The 14,641-nt window shown below is 37.4% G+C and overlaps 2 protein-coding genes across 4 annotated transcripts; one reads left to right on the forward strand and one right to left on the reverse strand.

Moving 5' to 3' along the window:
• Positions 1 to 90: 90 nt before the first annotated feature.
• scarf1 (scavenger receptor class F, member 1) lies at positions 91 to 7,677 on the forward strand. 3 transcript variants are annotated; one of them, XM_046863465.1, is made up of 12 exons: positions 92 to 380; positions 551 to 609; positions 742 to 843; positions 1,025 to 1,375; positions 1,469 to 1,556; positions 2,503 to 2,721; positions 4,832 to 4,960; positions 5,050 to 5,153; positions 5,257 to 5,365; positions 5,450 to 5,574; positions 6,228 to 6,353; positions 6,468 to 7,677. In XM_046863465.1, exons 1-12 carry the CDS (start codon positions 283 to 285, stop codon positions 7,532 to 7,534), a joined length of 2,577 nt encoding a protein of 858 aa, XP_046719421.1. In that variant the 5' UTR covers positions 92 to 282; the 3' UTR covers positions 7,535 to 7,677. The 3 variants fall into 3 exon arrangements, with proteins under 3 accessions (XP_046719422.1, XP_046719421.1, XP_046719420.1); XM_046863466.1 differs by having other exon boundaries at positions 91 to 380; positions 577 to 609; positions 1,025 to 1,556; XM_046863464.1 differs by having other exon boundaries at positions 1,025 to 1,556.
• Positions 7,678 to 8,077: 400 nt separating this feature from the next.
• vtna (vitronectin a) lies at positions 8,078 to 13,628 on the reverse strand. Its single transcript, XM_046863468.1, has 8 exons — positions 13,509 to 13,628; positions 12,407 to 12,526; positions 12,044 to 12,280; positions 11,718 to 11,857; positions 10,822 to 10,978; positions 10,558 to 10,710; positions 9,934 to 10,470; positions 8,078 to 8,824 (listed from the first exon to the last, which is right to left on the reverse strand). Exons 1-8 carry the CDS (start codon positions 13,570 to 13,572, stop codon positions 8,703 to 8,705), a joined length of 1,530 nt encoding a protein of 509 aa, XP_046719424.1. The 5' UTR covers positions 13,573 to 13,628; the 3' UTR covers positions 8,078 to 8,702.
• Positions 13,629 to 14,641: the final 1,013 nt, after the last annotated feature.

Here is a 14,641-nt window from a genome sequence, read left to right on the forward strand (position 1 = left end):
AGTAAAAAAAATGCTCCTCTTCCCAGAAATTTAGGCTGTGTCTTTAAACAGGCCAGTGGCTGATTGAATTGGTGGAAGCTGGCTTCACTTCCCCAGGAAACTCAAGGGGGGAAGTGGAGAAGTTTCCCAAAGCCTTGTTTTAGTGCCAGGCCTGGATCAGACATACAGAGAGTGAAGAAGAGGTTTGGAATAGGAGCCACATGATCGAGAATTAGCCTTGTCATAACCAGGACAGGAGCTTATGGTCTATGTTCTTTGGTGAAGATTAGAGAGTTTTGAGGTATGGAATGGCTGAACATTGTGGGACTGCTCTTCCTCTGCTCTCCGGCCTCCTCTCAGAAGCTCTCATCGACAGGAAGGAATGTTTGCCTCAGCCCACGGTACAGAAATTTAACCTTTATAAAGCTTTTAATATCACATCATGCTTTTTAATATGATTTGACTTTAAATAAAGCATTATATGTAGGAACAATATGTTGACAGTTTTCATTAGTTTCTGTTATGTATCTCATCATTTAGTCAGCAGTAGCTCTTGTTTTTCTGTAAACAGGGACTCGGCTCTTGTGTGTTGTTTAGGATGGGCCCAGCAGGGTGATGAGTGCACAATACGTGAGTAAACAGACTCACTGCTTCATATCGTGTCCCTGTTTTAAAAGAAATATTTTTCTGTTTGTGTGTCCATGTTGAAACTGTCTGTACATGCACGGTTTGACTTTGACCCTGACTCTGATTTTTCTATAGCGCTCTGTGAAGGACAGAACGCCTGCATGCAGAATGAGGTGTGTGTGTATCCCAGAGAGTGCAGATGCAATCCAGGGTTCTTTGGATTCCAATGCAAAACTCGTACGTGTTAACATTGTACCAAGAACTTTGAATTTGCCTGAGTATGCATCTTGAAAATTCCCTCATTTTCATTCATTCATTCATTCATTCATTCATTCATTCATTCAATGACATTTGTTCCTGTTTTCATGACATACAGTACAGAAACATGTTTCAGTAACTTAACCAATGTTCTATGCAGCCTGTCCTTCTGAGTTCTGGGGCTCAGACTGTCGTAAGCCATGCTTGTGTCACCCTAATGGCCATTGCGACCCTGTTACTGGTAAGTGCAAATGCCTTCCTACCCACTGGGGCAACATATGCCAGAATAGCTGTAAATGTGGACGTCACGGCCGCTGTGACCCTGTCAGTGGTAACTGCACTTGTGATGAAGGCTGGTGGGGTTCCACCTGCACCAAGTTGTGCCACTGCCTTCCCAGCACCTCCAGCTGTGACCCTGGTACAGGCCTTTGTATCTGCAAAGAGGGTTATTGGGGTCAGACGTGCCGCAGGCACTGCAACTGCTTAACATCACCTTGCGAGCAAGTCTCAGGTGAGTGTCAGTGCAAACATGGCTTGTGGGGACCCAGCTGTAACCGACAATGCGTCTGCAACTTTAGCCACAGCAAGTGTGACCCCCGCACAGGAACGTGTGTCTGCCAGCCAGGTTACAAGAACCCTACCTGTAATGAGCAGTGCGACGTGGGATACTATGGCAGCGGCTGCTTGGAGAGGTGACTGCAGAAGGGAGAATGTGTGAAATAGAATGCTTTTCATTTGTTTGATTGTCTATCTAGGGATTTTTCATCTATCTATCTATCAATCTATCTATCTATCTATCTATCTATCTATCTATCTATCTATCTATCTATCTATCTATCTATCGATCGATCGATCGATCGATCGATCGATCTATCAGTAAGGGTCACCACAGCGGATCATCCGTCTCCACACTACTCTGTCCTCTACATCTGCCTCTCTCAAACCAACTACCTGCATGTCTTCCTTCACCACATCCATGATCCTTCTCCTTGGCCTCCCTTTTTTCCTCCTTCCTGGTGGCTCCATCCTTAGCATTTTCCTACCAATATGCCCCATGTCCCTCCTCTGCACATGTCTACACCATCTCAATCGGGCCTCTCTCACCTTGTCCCCAAAACGTCCTACATGCGCTGTCCCTCTAATAAACTCGTTTCTAATCTTGTCCATCCTCGTCACTCCCAATGAAAATGTGAACATCTTTAGCTCTGCTACCTCCAGCTCCACCTCCTGCCTTTTACTCAATGCCACTGTCTCTAAACTATACAACATCGTAGGTCTCACCACAGTCTTATAAACACAAAAGATATGAGGACAACAAAGTTTAATACAGCATAGCAGTGACAAAATACATGAAGTACTTCATGTTCATCAGAGTCTCTCTTTCTTTCTTTTATTCTTTCTTTCTTTCTGTATTTCTTTCATTCTTTCTTTCTTTCTTTCTTTCTTTCTTTCTTTCTTTCTTTCTTTCTTTCTTTCTTTCTTTCTGTATTTCTTTCATTCTTTCTTTCTTTCTTTCTTTCTTTCTTTCTTTCTTTCTTTCTTTCTTTCTTTCTTTCTTTCTCTTGTTTTCATCTCTGTCTGCTTCATTATGCATAGAGATGTTTATGCCATATGCATGTGCTGTGTGTATGTGGACAGCTGTGGACATTGTGAAGGAGGCAAACCATGCTCTAAACTGGATGGCTCATGCAGCTCCTGCGCCCCGGGATGGATCGGCACACGATGTGATCAGCCCTGTCCATCTGGTTACCATGGCATTAAGTGCCAGGAGGTGTGTCCTCACTGCAGGAGGGGTGAACCATGTGATTCCATAACAGGAATGTGTGCACAGTGTGACCCTGGCTGGACTGGACCCAGGTATCAGTGTGCATCTGCATGCTTTAACTATGAACATTCAATGATACAACTATTTTATATTGCTGGAATTATACATTAGGTTGTACAGTAGGTGCAGTAGAAGTGCCAAAAAGTACCACGGATATATATATATAATGTCTACTGTTTTCAACCTTGTACATCGATATGGAAAACATTGAAATCATTAAAAAAAAACATTTTTGGAATTGTGTAGTCAACAAACATTTTATATAACCAAGAGTGTTTTTTATTCTACAAAGTAGCCACCTTTTGCTTTGATGACAGCTTTGCACACTCTTAACATTCTCACATTCTCTCAGTCATCCACATGAAGCTGGAATGGTTTTGCAAGGTAGGAGCTCCCAGTGGTGTTAAGTACTTGTTGACTGCTTTCCTTCACTCTTCAGTCCAACTTATACCAAACACCTTAGTTGGTGTTAGATTTTGTGATTGTGGAGGCCAATTCATCTAATACAGCACACCATCATTTTCTCTCTTAGACAAACAGCTCTGACATAACCTAGAGGCATGTCTGAGGTCATTGTCCTGTTGGAAAACAAATACCCACTAAGTGCAAACCTGATGGGATGGGACTTGAACTCCGAGAAGCATTTATGTAGGCTTTAAATTGAGGTGCTATAAATTGGCGGTCTCTGGGGCTGCTAATTCTAATAAACGTATTCTCTGCAGCAGAGGTAGCTTTTCATCTTCTTTCCTGGAACGGTTCTCATGAGAGCCTGTTTCATCATAGCATTTGATCGTTTTAGTGACTGCACTTAGGGGTTTTGGATTGAATGAACTTCATTTCTTGAAGTAATGAGTGACTGTCTTTTCTCTTTACTTAACTTAAGTGTTAAGAAAAGTGCCATAATATGTATTTGTACATTAGTTGTAGCAGTACTTATAGGGATATTGACTCTCCTCTGCACAAGACAACTGATGGTCTAAAGCACTTTAAAAATGCAAGGAATGTCACAAATAAACTCTTAACAAGGCACAACAGTGAAGTGAAAAGCATTCCAGGTGACTACCTCATGAATCTGATGAGAGAATGTTTGTCAAGCTGTCATCAAAGCTAAATGTAGCTACGTTAAACAATGTAAAATATAAAACTACAACTGTCAATCAATTAAAATATTTTATCATGATTAATCACATGATTGTAATGAGTTAACTCACGTTTAATCACAACTTAATTACACATTTTTTTATCTGTTCTAAATGTACCTTAAATTAAAACTTAAATTAAAATTTTTTAAAACTAACAATTATTTTAATACTGTAATCAACATGGGCATGGACAAAAATTGATGATTTATGCAAATGTATGTTTATTATTAGTGAAACCAAACTCAACCTAGAGCTAAAGACAAAATATTCTTGTAAATGTTTAAAGTAATTATGGTGTTTTAAATTATGTAAATTATCAGGACACCAAACTGAACCTTTGCTATGTGTCCACATGGATGTTTTTTGTTGCTTGATTTGTCTCTTGGCGCATCAGTTAATCAAATGTTCAGTAATTAAAAATGTTTTATTTATTTTTTTATATCTGAGTAAAGAAAGGTCGCAATGAATAAATGTGTGCTGCATTGAGGGTTTTAATTTCGCCTGTTTTATATTTATATTTTTTTTAATACAAATTTTCAAACTCAAATGCGTTGCTACATTAATTGCAAGGTAATAAAATTAGTGCTGTTAAAATGAATTTGTCTTAACGCGTATTTAATATGTTAATTTTAAAATCCCTATATAAAACATATTCTGGATTGTTTAACACGTTTCGTTTACTGCAAAGTTCCATATGTGTTCTTTCATAGTTTGGATATCTGCGGTATATTGCACAATGTTGAAAATGATAAAAATCAAGGATAAAAATCAACCCCTGAAGGATAAGGTGTGACCAAACATGACTTGACTTGATTATTAGTATATATCTATATTTATTATAAGAAGGGCATTAAAGAAGGTATAAGCTAGATAAAGTACTAAACGGTCAAATGACAAAGAAGCACTTTTTTATTTTAAAATGTAAAACATAGTAGATATAAATAATATTGCCTTAGGTGCTGGTACAAGTACTGTACAATAATTTTCACTTCCTTTTCAGATGTGACCAGCTTTGTCCTAATGGTACTTTTGGGGCCGGCTGTCATTTCCTCTGCAGTCCTTGCTATCATGGTCGCTGTGATCATGTGACAGGAAGCTGTCTTTGCCAACCTGGCTTTCAGAGTGCGAGGTATGTTGGTTAAGGAGGATTTGAATGTTGCTGGTTGTAAAACTACAATGATTTTAAATGGAACTGACTCAAAGCTGTTGTTAATGCAGTTGTAACAGTTCATGTCCAGATAAGATGTATGGAATAAACTGCTCATTGGCCTGTGACTGTGGAGGTGATACATGTCATCCTGCCAGTGGAGAATGTCCCTCCAGTATGTCCATAAACCTTTTTGCCTGCATATTATATTATATTGGGCTGTAATAATCAAAATCTATACATTACACACAATCATTTTGTGTTTGGGTGTAATGCAGGCATTCGGGCAGGGCTTCTAGCAGGACTTCTAATTCCTCTGCTGGTTCTCATACTTGCCTTGTTGTTTTGCTGCTGCTGTTGTGGAAGTCCAGCTGATGGGAAGGACAGGTTAGATTTATAGAACGTATATATTTAATGTGCTCTTGTCATCATGTACCTTATACATTTTTTTTGTTATCTTTTAAACCACAGAGTGGCAGTAGGGGATGGGAGTAAGACGAACCGAATGAAGCATCATGTCTACACAGTGCTAGCCAACATGAGCTCAGCCATGCCATGTCTCTTTCTTAGGTCCTCTGGACTTCCTAGGGTTACAGGTTAGATATTTTTATTAATATCCATTAAAATAATTTTAGATCCAGTGATATTTGATAGTTAGAATGGTCAAATGCTCGAACAAGCAATTGTGTTTAACAAAATTATTTGTATTTTATATTACTGCAGTTTTCATTTGCTTAAAAGTGTCACTCCAATATCAAACCTTTTTTCTATTTTTGATTATGGCCACAAGAGCTCACAGTTTTATTCTCATTTATTGCACTATAATCTTAGAGGTACAGTACATCAAAGTATTCAGACCCACTTAAATTTCTTCAGGTTTTATGTTGCAGCCTGATTTTACAATTTTTCCGATTTACAATAGTTTAAATTAAACATTTTCTCATGAATCTACACTCAGTCCCCTTTAGCGACACAGTAAAAACAGAATTCTAGAAATGTCTATAAATTTACAAATAAGAAAAAAACTGAAATATCACATGTACATAAGTATTTAGACCCTTTGCGCGTTTTTTTTCCATTTAATATACTTTAGTCGTGTATACTGTAACTATATTTTGATGGTCATCCATGTTGACATTATGGCACTGATTGGAAAAAGTTATTGATTTCAACCAACTAACAGGCTGATTTCTTTAAGTGTCAGACTCTTACTGTAAGTGACTGATAATGTCTCTTGTTGTGCTGCTAGTTTCTCACCATGATCCAGAGCTCACCTTTAACCACAGCTTCATCGAGCCCCCTTCAGGCTGGGTCTCAGACTCTTTTGAGACTGATGAGGATGGAGAAGCTGTCTACTGTGTTCCTCCCAGAGAAGGTACAGGGGCCATGTTAAACCCGTCTTGTGGTGTTCTTGAGTAACAGTATCTGTGCATTAAATGTCCTCCATAAGTATCATTTAATTAAATAGTTTGTCTTCTGCTTTTTACAGACATTCCAGCTGTGGCAGGAGGAGAACTTCAGTTTCAGGAAATGGGTTCAAAGTGTAACTTCTTATCCGAGCCACCAACGTTCAGCAGCGAGGACATGTCACTGGCTTTCGGCATACCAAGGACCTCAAGCATTGCCAAATCCAAACGGCCATCTGTTTCTTTTGCAGAAGGCACCAAGTTCAGCCCGAAAGAGCGCCGTGGCTCGACTCAGGAGCTTGGTCGCAAACCCAAAACTCCATGGGGAGTCCTGATGTTCTCCAGCCTGCATGGGGCACAGGGGAGCCACGAGCAGACTGCAGTAGATAAAGAAGAGACAAGTGATGAGGTTCAAACATCCTCAGAGGACCAAGAATCTAACTTCTTAACAGAGGCAGACTCAGAGAGGTATGAGTCTATCCCATCAAGGGCTTATTTAACTGTACCAGGTAGTAGGCGGCACACTCCGTCCAACCCTAAGAAGAGCCTACAATCGCAGCCCTCGTCTGAGGTGTATGAGATGGATTCAGGGACAGAGAAGGTGTCCACGGTCTATGTAACTGTAGGCAAGCCTATGCGGGCATCCAAGGCAGACTTAAGCTCTGAGGGGCCAGTGCAGGCCATGCTACGCAGGCTGGGCAGCATCCAAAGACAGAGAGAGGAAACAGCACAGCCCAAAAGTAAGGGGGCTGCCCAGACAAAACCCCCACGCAGGAAACTGGGGGCACGTGCCAGCTTGTGGGAGCAGGCAGAAGTTTCAGGACAGCCAGATGTTGTACTGAGGAAACCCAGCCGTAGAAAACACACCTCCCATAGCTCGCCATGTACAGTAGGGGCTACTGAATTGGTACAGGACAACACCACCCCCAAGAGACCACTGTCCTCTATACTTAAGTGTGTCCCAGGAAGCACTACACAAGTCTTATTAGGGGACATGGACCCAAGAACTGCCTCTGAATCAGAAACTAACACTGAAGCTATCTATGAGACTGTGGCAGATGAGGTATCTACTTCATCAGAGGTTATCCATAATGGCACAGTGCAGAATAAAGAGTCCAACTATGAAAATGTTTATATAAATCATTCTTGATATTGAGTTGTTGATAAACTGATATGTTTTAAGTGATTAATGTTAGAATTATATTTCCCATTCTGTATTATTACATCTTAAATTGCTGTTTTTATGTATTTCAAACGTTCGTTATTTCTCATTATAAAACTTACAAAATTAGCCGTCAAAACAGTTGTTGGAGTGCTTTTTTTAATGTGCATTTCTAAATTATTTGGTTACAAAGCTGAAGAAGTGCATATTTCTAGTGTCTGACTTTAGGCACTGTGTATGTGAAGTGGGAACAAAACACATGGGATGTTTGAGGAAATCTTTTATCAGAAGACTGCTGTTTTGGGTGAGTTCTTACTCTGTATTATTACAGTAGTTTGATCATGCATGCTCAGCTTTCAGTGCTGGAAAATGGGACACATTGACTCACAAATAATAGATGATAATTAATAAGGTTTGATATGTAATTTTAGCTTCTTTTTTTTTTTAATTCAGAACTTTCAAAGCTTAACTACCAAAGCAACTAACAGAACCAGTTTAAAAAAAAAAACACATACAAAAACTCTTCAAATGAAAACTTATTTTGTTTAGGCTTTGTTTTGCTAATGACAAAAACTACTGATGCAATGCAGATTTATAAGCAAATTGCCTGAAATATCTCTCTGATTTGTCTTACTGAACTCAAGAAAATAAAACTTTTTTCAAAATTATTGTCAGAAGAATGAAAGACAACATCACTATAGCATTTGTATCTAGTGATTAAACATGGATATAAATGAACACTAAACGGTTTTACTACTTTAATCATTCTTTAATAGAGTTCACTACAGAGCCAAAGAATTATTGACAAATTAATCCCTTACTAGGTTAAATCAAATTAATATTTCACTGCAAATTACAATACCTCATTCACAGATAGACATATTTACAACACTTCTATTAAATTAGTAAAGATTATGAATACAGGTTGACCTTTTTACACCATATGTAATTATAATATTAACCTTGCTGTACTTCTTTCTGCTCTACTTTTTTATGTGCAAAATATCACATAAATTGGTTTAAATGTGGATGTACAACATGGACACTTACACTTTGCTTAGACAAATATGCTTTGCTTTACATTTGCATATCATAAAATTATAAATATTATTGTCTAAGCACTTGGTACATAAACTTTTGTACTTCATTCATAGACTTATCTCTTCTCTGCTCCTGGTCTCTCTCTGCAGCCCAGCCAGTATTTGTCTATCGGCCTGGGGTATGGTGGAATGGCAAAGTCAACTCGCTTGGTCTGTAAATTGAATCTGTAGTACTGATCTGCAGACAAATTGAGACAGACAAAAAGAAAGACTTGTAATGTATACAATAATAAAACTTCACACAAGTGAATAAAGGGTAAAGTGAGTAAAGTGTTTAAGTGACTATGACTACTGCTAATTCTTAAAAATAGATTTTTATACCCAATTAATTACACTTTGTAGCACACTGTATGGGATATACTGCAGATTTGCCTAATAATTAATATTGCCACTGCCTATGGATTTATTACCTTAAGGCTTTACTGATTTACCCTCCAAATACATCTGCCGTTAGTCAAACACTTAAAATTTCACCAAAAATGTGCTAGTAACATACAAATTTATTGAACACAAATTGTTTAATGTTGAATAAAGGTGGAATTGGGTGGAATAGTGATTAAGTTAAAAAAAAGAAAAAGAAGAAGAAGCAGTTTTAGGAAAATAATTGTCAATGACTTCATGTAAGAGATTGATTAGTTTCCTATAATAGCATATCCGTATGTGTGTAGATACCACTGATATCTACCAATGATTTTATTTTTTTATTTATGAAAGAATATCACTGTTGTAGCAGGGGTGTGGTTGACAATCAGCTGTGAATGGAGAGGAGGCGGATCAAACTAATGGGTAACCCGATGATTTTTACCTGTGTCTTATTACTAGGCTAATATACTTATTTGTGTCTATTTGTGCTTTGTGCTCAGTAACTCAGAAAGAGAATTGCTTAGCTGGCATGAAGCAAACAGACACAAAGATGTGAAATTAATTTGAATGTGATGGAGGGAAGCTGATCTGTTTATGTTAAAAGGTTTGCTGAGTTTGTCAAAAGTGCTAAAAATGCAGGATCTGGTGCTCAGCTTCCATTCTGCACGTTTTTCTCCTTACACTCACATCCTAATATTTTACATACACATAATTTTTATCTATTTGTTGTTACGTTCATTGTTGTCCAGTGAAAGTTCGGTGAAACAAGTTAGTTCTGGTTATCACTTAGATGTAATCTAATGATAAACAAATGGTCTAATTACCATAAGACCAAGTTGGTATAATGCCCCTGAAATCGCTAAACCTAAAACCTCTTGTCTTGAAGTAATTATTTACTTTCATTTACAAAGTAGAACTCATTACCTCCTTTAAAGAAGTAGACACTCTGAAGTGGCCGGCTCCATCTGATTCGATTAAATATGTTGTCCTCAGAAGGGGCGTATTTATAGTCATAATTGTTGCCATACTGCTGTTGATGGCCATTCCTCAGTCTGTCCTGATTTCTCCAGTCCTGTTTGAACCTCTGGCTAAAGTCTTGCCTGATGCTACCAGCTCTCTCTATCATTGTGTCCCAGAAAGGAGATCGGCTCTGTCTATGTCGGGTGCCCCATTGCTGCTGGTTCCACTGCTGGTTCCACTGCTGGTCCCACTGTTGGTTCCAGTCTTGGTTCCATTGTTTTTCCCCCTGTTGATTAAAGTCTTGGCTCCATTGTTGGTTCATCTGTTGGTTCCAATGTTGAGTTTGATACTGACCCCCCAGTTGATCCTGCCGCCTTCGGCTGGGCCGTTGTAAATTTCTAGGTGAGACATACAGTCTTCCGGCCAGTACTGCATCTACTGGGGGTTTGATACCAATCCAGTCTTTACTAATGATATGATTGGCACCATATTGTCTTTCAACTGGAAAAAAGAAACACAACATATTGCTATTATTGCTCTTTGAATTATAAGCTTTATTTGTTGATGCATTTAATTTTAAAGGCTTACATCCACTGAAGAGCTGGCTGAAGTGCTCTGCCCAGCGATCATAATATAAATCTGCATATCTTCTGAAGAGTGCAGAGGGAAAGGTACTGGACATCTGACTGCACTCTTCATGCGACGGCTGGTGCTTAAACTCATATTGATAATAATGTTCACCTACAGATAGAAGTTTTGAATATAAACAACATTAAGGAGTAGTTGTAACAAACCTTCATGCATGCTTGTAACAAATCTTCATATATTGTTGAAATGGTATATTGTTCTAACCTTTAAAGAAGTAGACCTTTTCTTTCCCATTGTGATTGTGAGCAGGGATAGCAAAGGCTGCATCTAAATGACCCGGGATTTTTTCAAATCCAACAGCAATATCTCTTGGAAAATCTTCATCCAGAACTCCATTGTCAAACCTCCAGTAATTACTCCCCTATAAAGTAATGGGTAAAGTAAAAGGGTTTGATAAACAAATTAACATCATATAATTTTGTTAATAAGAAATTGGCTGCTGACATAAATAATTAACAATCCAATCTAAATTAATACAATTTATACATTGTCATTACTGAATTCTTACTTCTGTTTCGTCAAACATTTTGATAAATATTCTATAACATCGGATTACTTATTCAAAACTCTACTTTAAACTTTCTAGCACAAGAAACTCCTAATGGTTTATTGCTAGCAAAAGTTTTATTATTTGTCTTCAATTATAAGAGAGATGGGTGATTAAAAGGTTTTGGGCTTTTCACACTAAGAAAACAAAAAAAAAAAACATTTAAAAAATGAAGAAAATGAGATTGTTGGATTATTTCTGTTTTATAAGAGGAACATGGTGTATACAGAAAATAATCAACTTTGGGGCACATAATTGTTGATTAATTTTCTATGGCTGCACATTCTACATATTTACTTTCCTACACTACATAGAATTGCTTCACAGTAATACATACTACCTAATGTTAACAACCTTAGCACCATTATATCTGGCATTGATATTTCCACACGATCAATACCTGAAACTGTTATATTAACACTAATAACTCAGGTAAAAGGTAAAGAAGCAAAGTATAGAAATCATCAAGATGACTTAATGGTAAGTATTTATGTTGAATCTGAATCTTCTGTCACTACTTAAACTGGTACTTAAAGTTTTCAGGACTCCAAACCTTGAAGATGTATGTTTTCCCTTGGCAGTTTATGCGTGTAAATGCTGCATCTATAGGACCTTTTATCCCCCAGAAGTCTTCAATGAGTTTTGGATATCCAGGCAACACTGTTCTCCCATCCAGTTCAAAGAAATACCTTCCTGTTAACACACAAAAAACTATAAGAATAAAGAATTCACAATTTAAACCTGTTTCTAATTAATGTAAATAGAGCAATGTTGTCAACTATAATTAATTATATATAATTAATAATTATAACACAAATGAATACATTGGAAAACAACTGTGCGTAGGTTTAGGTAACGTGCTTTTTTTTCACGACTCACCTCTGAAGGCATAGAGTGAGCCATTTTTAAGTTGCATGAAGGAATTAAAGGGCCTGCCACTGCACACCTCAGCATCAGGGTCTGTGATTGGTGGAGCTGTATTAAATGAGGCTGAATGTTTTATAAGAAATGGGGGCAGGGTCATCACTGTGTTCATGTTCTCAGAACTAAGTGCAGGTGCCATGGTTGTGCTGTTCTCCTCATCCTCGGGGAAAGAAGGGAAAGTGTCTCCACGAGCTGTCAGTGTACAACAACGATATATCTGCAGTCCTTTATTCCAGTCAAAACTCTTGGCAAAAATAAACAGATATTTTTATGAAAAAAAGAATGAAAATGAAGTTGATATAGTGATTTGAGTCTTACTCAAATTGTCACAGAGTGACTCATAATCAGTGCAGCAGCTACTGTAGTATTTGCATAAAGAGTCACACTGGCATTGTTTGGTCGCATCAAAGCCGCTATCACACCGCTCAATGCAAGACTCTGAAATGCAGACAGAACAAATAGAAAGTGTATGAATATGGGACTGTTTAAAGCCACATTGAACAGTTCACTAAACTATAACAACAACACCAAATATGCCCTGAAAGCCAAACTGTTTATGTTTAAATAGTGTTTGTGTTCCTATATATATATATATATATATATATATATATATATATATATATATATATATATATATAAAATCAGTGGCAGGCTGTGTATTTGTTACCTGGGCCTTCAGTGGGGACTTACCTGAATTAATCCACCCCTTAATACACCACTATTAACAATCTGAGACAAGCTAGCTAGCTTCTCATGATGTCTAGCTTTTCTTGAAAATTTATTTTTAAGTATGTCCGAGACCAAATCAATTTCTCTTCCTCCGTAGGCATAAAAAAAGTCAAACTTAGATGTTTTATGTGTGCAGAGCACTACAGACATATTTTGCCAGTCGAACTTGGCTGCAACAGTTTCCCTCTGACCAACCAATCAGAAGACGGAAAAAAGCTAGCTGGCCCTGTGAGGTGAATATGAAATCTGATTGGTTAAAGAAACAGAGCTATTTTTTTAAGGGGACTTTGGTAAAAGGGCCAACAGTACAGACTTTGAAGGCCCTGGGCAGATCAGATTGACATGGCAGCACATAGAGGCTGTAATCTGATTGGACAAAAAATCTAACATCCACACACACGTACTGAAAGCAGTTGGAAATAAATTAATACAATTTTATGGAACAAATATTAGAATTTAGGTTGTAAATGTAGGTCAGTGCTTCTGATAGTGTTTAGACTAGCAAAAAAGGTGTTGCTGGCCCTGACCGCCCACCACATTTTAAAATGGTTGTGTATTTCTAAGATTTTTAAAAGGGTTTTTACAGTTTTGATGGCCCTAGCTTTATGAATAACGAGACATTTTTTGACAGGCAAAAAACAGTAATTTACATTCAGTTTGATATTTAACAGGCTGTCAAAAACAAACTTACCCTCTGCGGTGTGACCAGTTTGTAGCAGTGCCAGAAGTATCAGGAGCAGCGGCTCAGACTTCATATCTCTTACCAAGAGTACCACTGAAGCTCTGAGGGATCAGGGGAAATGAGGTCTGCTGATCAATGCAACCAGATGTCACTGATTTTGTTTACTTGAACTGTTAAAAAGAGTTCAGAACAACTAATCATTAAACAGAGATAGATGGTGACCTACACTTCAATATTGCAACCGTTTAAGTTGATTTTATGAATTATTAAAAGAATTACAGCAACCAGATACAGCGTTCCACTGAAACCTAATTCTGAGAAAAATGTGAAATAAACATTATTAACTGCTTATTTGTATTTGATTCTTCCTTTCTTGCAAGTTTTGGTAAAATAAGACACTAAATGATTTCATGTAAACTCACTGAGCCTTAGATAGTATTCAGTGGAGAGACTTAGCAATTTTATATTGCACATTGTTAAATGTAAAAAAAACATAAGGTATTGCTATTGTAAGTAAAATAATAACGACACAGTGGTAGGATTTTAATTGCAGTTTCATATACCACAACAAGTATCAACACTTCTAATTTTTCTTTTAATAAAGGCCAGGCCAGGCCATGCCATGCCATGCCATTTCATCCATGTGCCAATATCACCAATTATGCACGTTTTTATTCTGTGTATCCATATATGTGGATTGCCTACCATACAAATCCCTGTTTTGGACAAATAATAATGTATTAATGAAGTGCATTAATATAAACCTGTGATTTGTACATTCTAAACAAATTATTGACAAAGTTTCTCAATACCATAACTGGAAACACTCACACAAGCTTAAAACCATATACACCATATACCATATACATAACTACAGATCCTACATAATACAATATTGTAAATAATTGACTTTAATTTAATCCAGTGTATAGAAAACATATCCACTTAGACCACCAGCCAGATTGTTTTCAGGATTTGTTGGATTGCTTTCTGCCATTCCAAGAATTTCCAGGAGGGTTAAAGGTCAAACCTTTAACATAAAGGCATTTACATAAATAATTTAAGACATGATTTTAACTTAAAATTTAAACAATAATCTGGATTAGATTGGGTTCCAACAAATATAATATTTAAGAAAATTA

This window comes from Silurus meridionalis, chromosome 12 (genome assembly GCF_014805685.1).
Source record: "Silurus meridionalis isolate SWU-2019-XX chromosome 12, ASM1480568v1, whole genome shotgun sequence".
NCBI lineage: Eukaryota > Metazoa > Chordata > Actinopteri > Siluriformes > Siluridae > Silurus > Silurus meridionalis.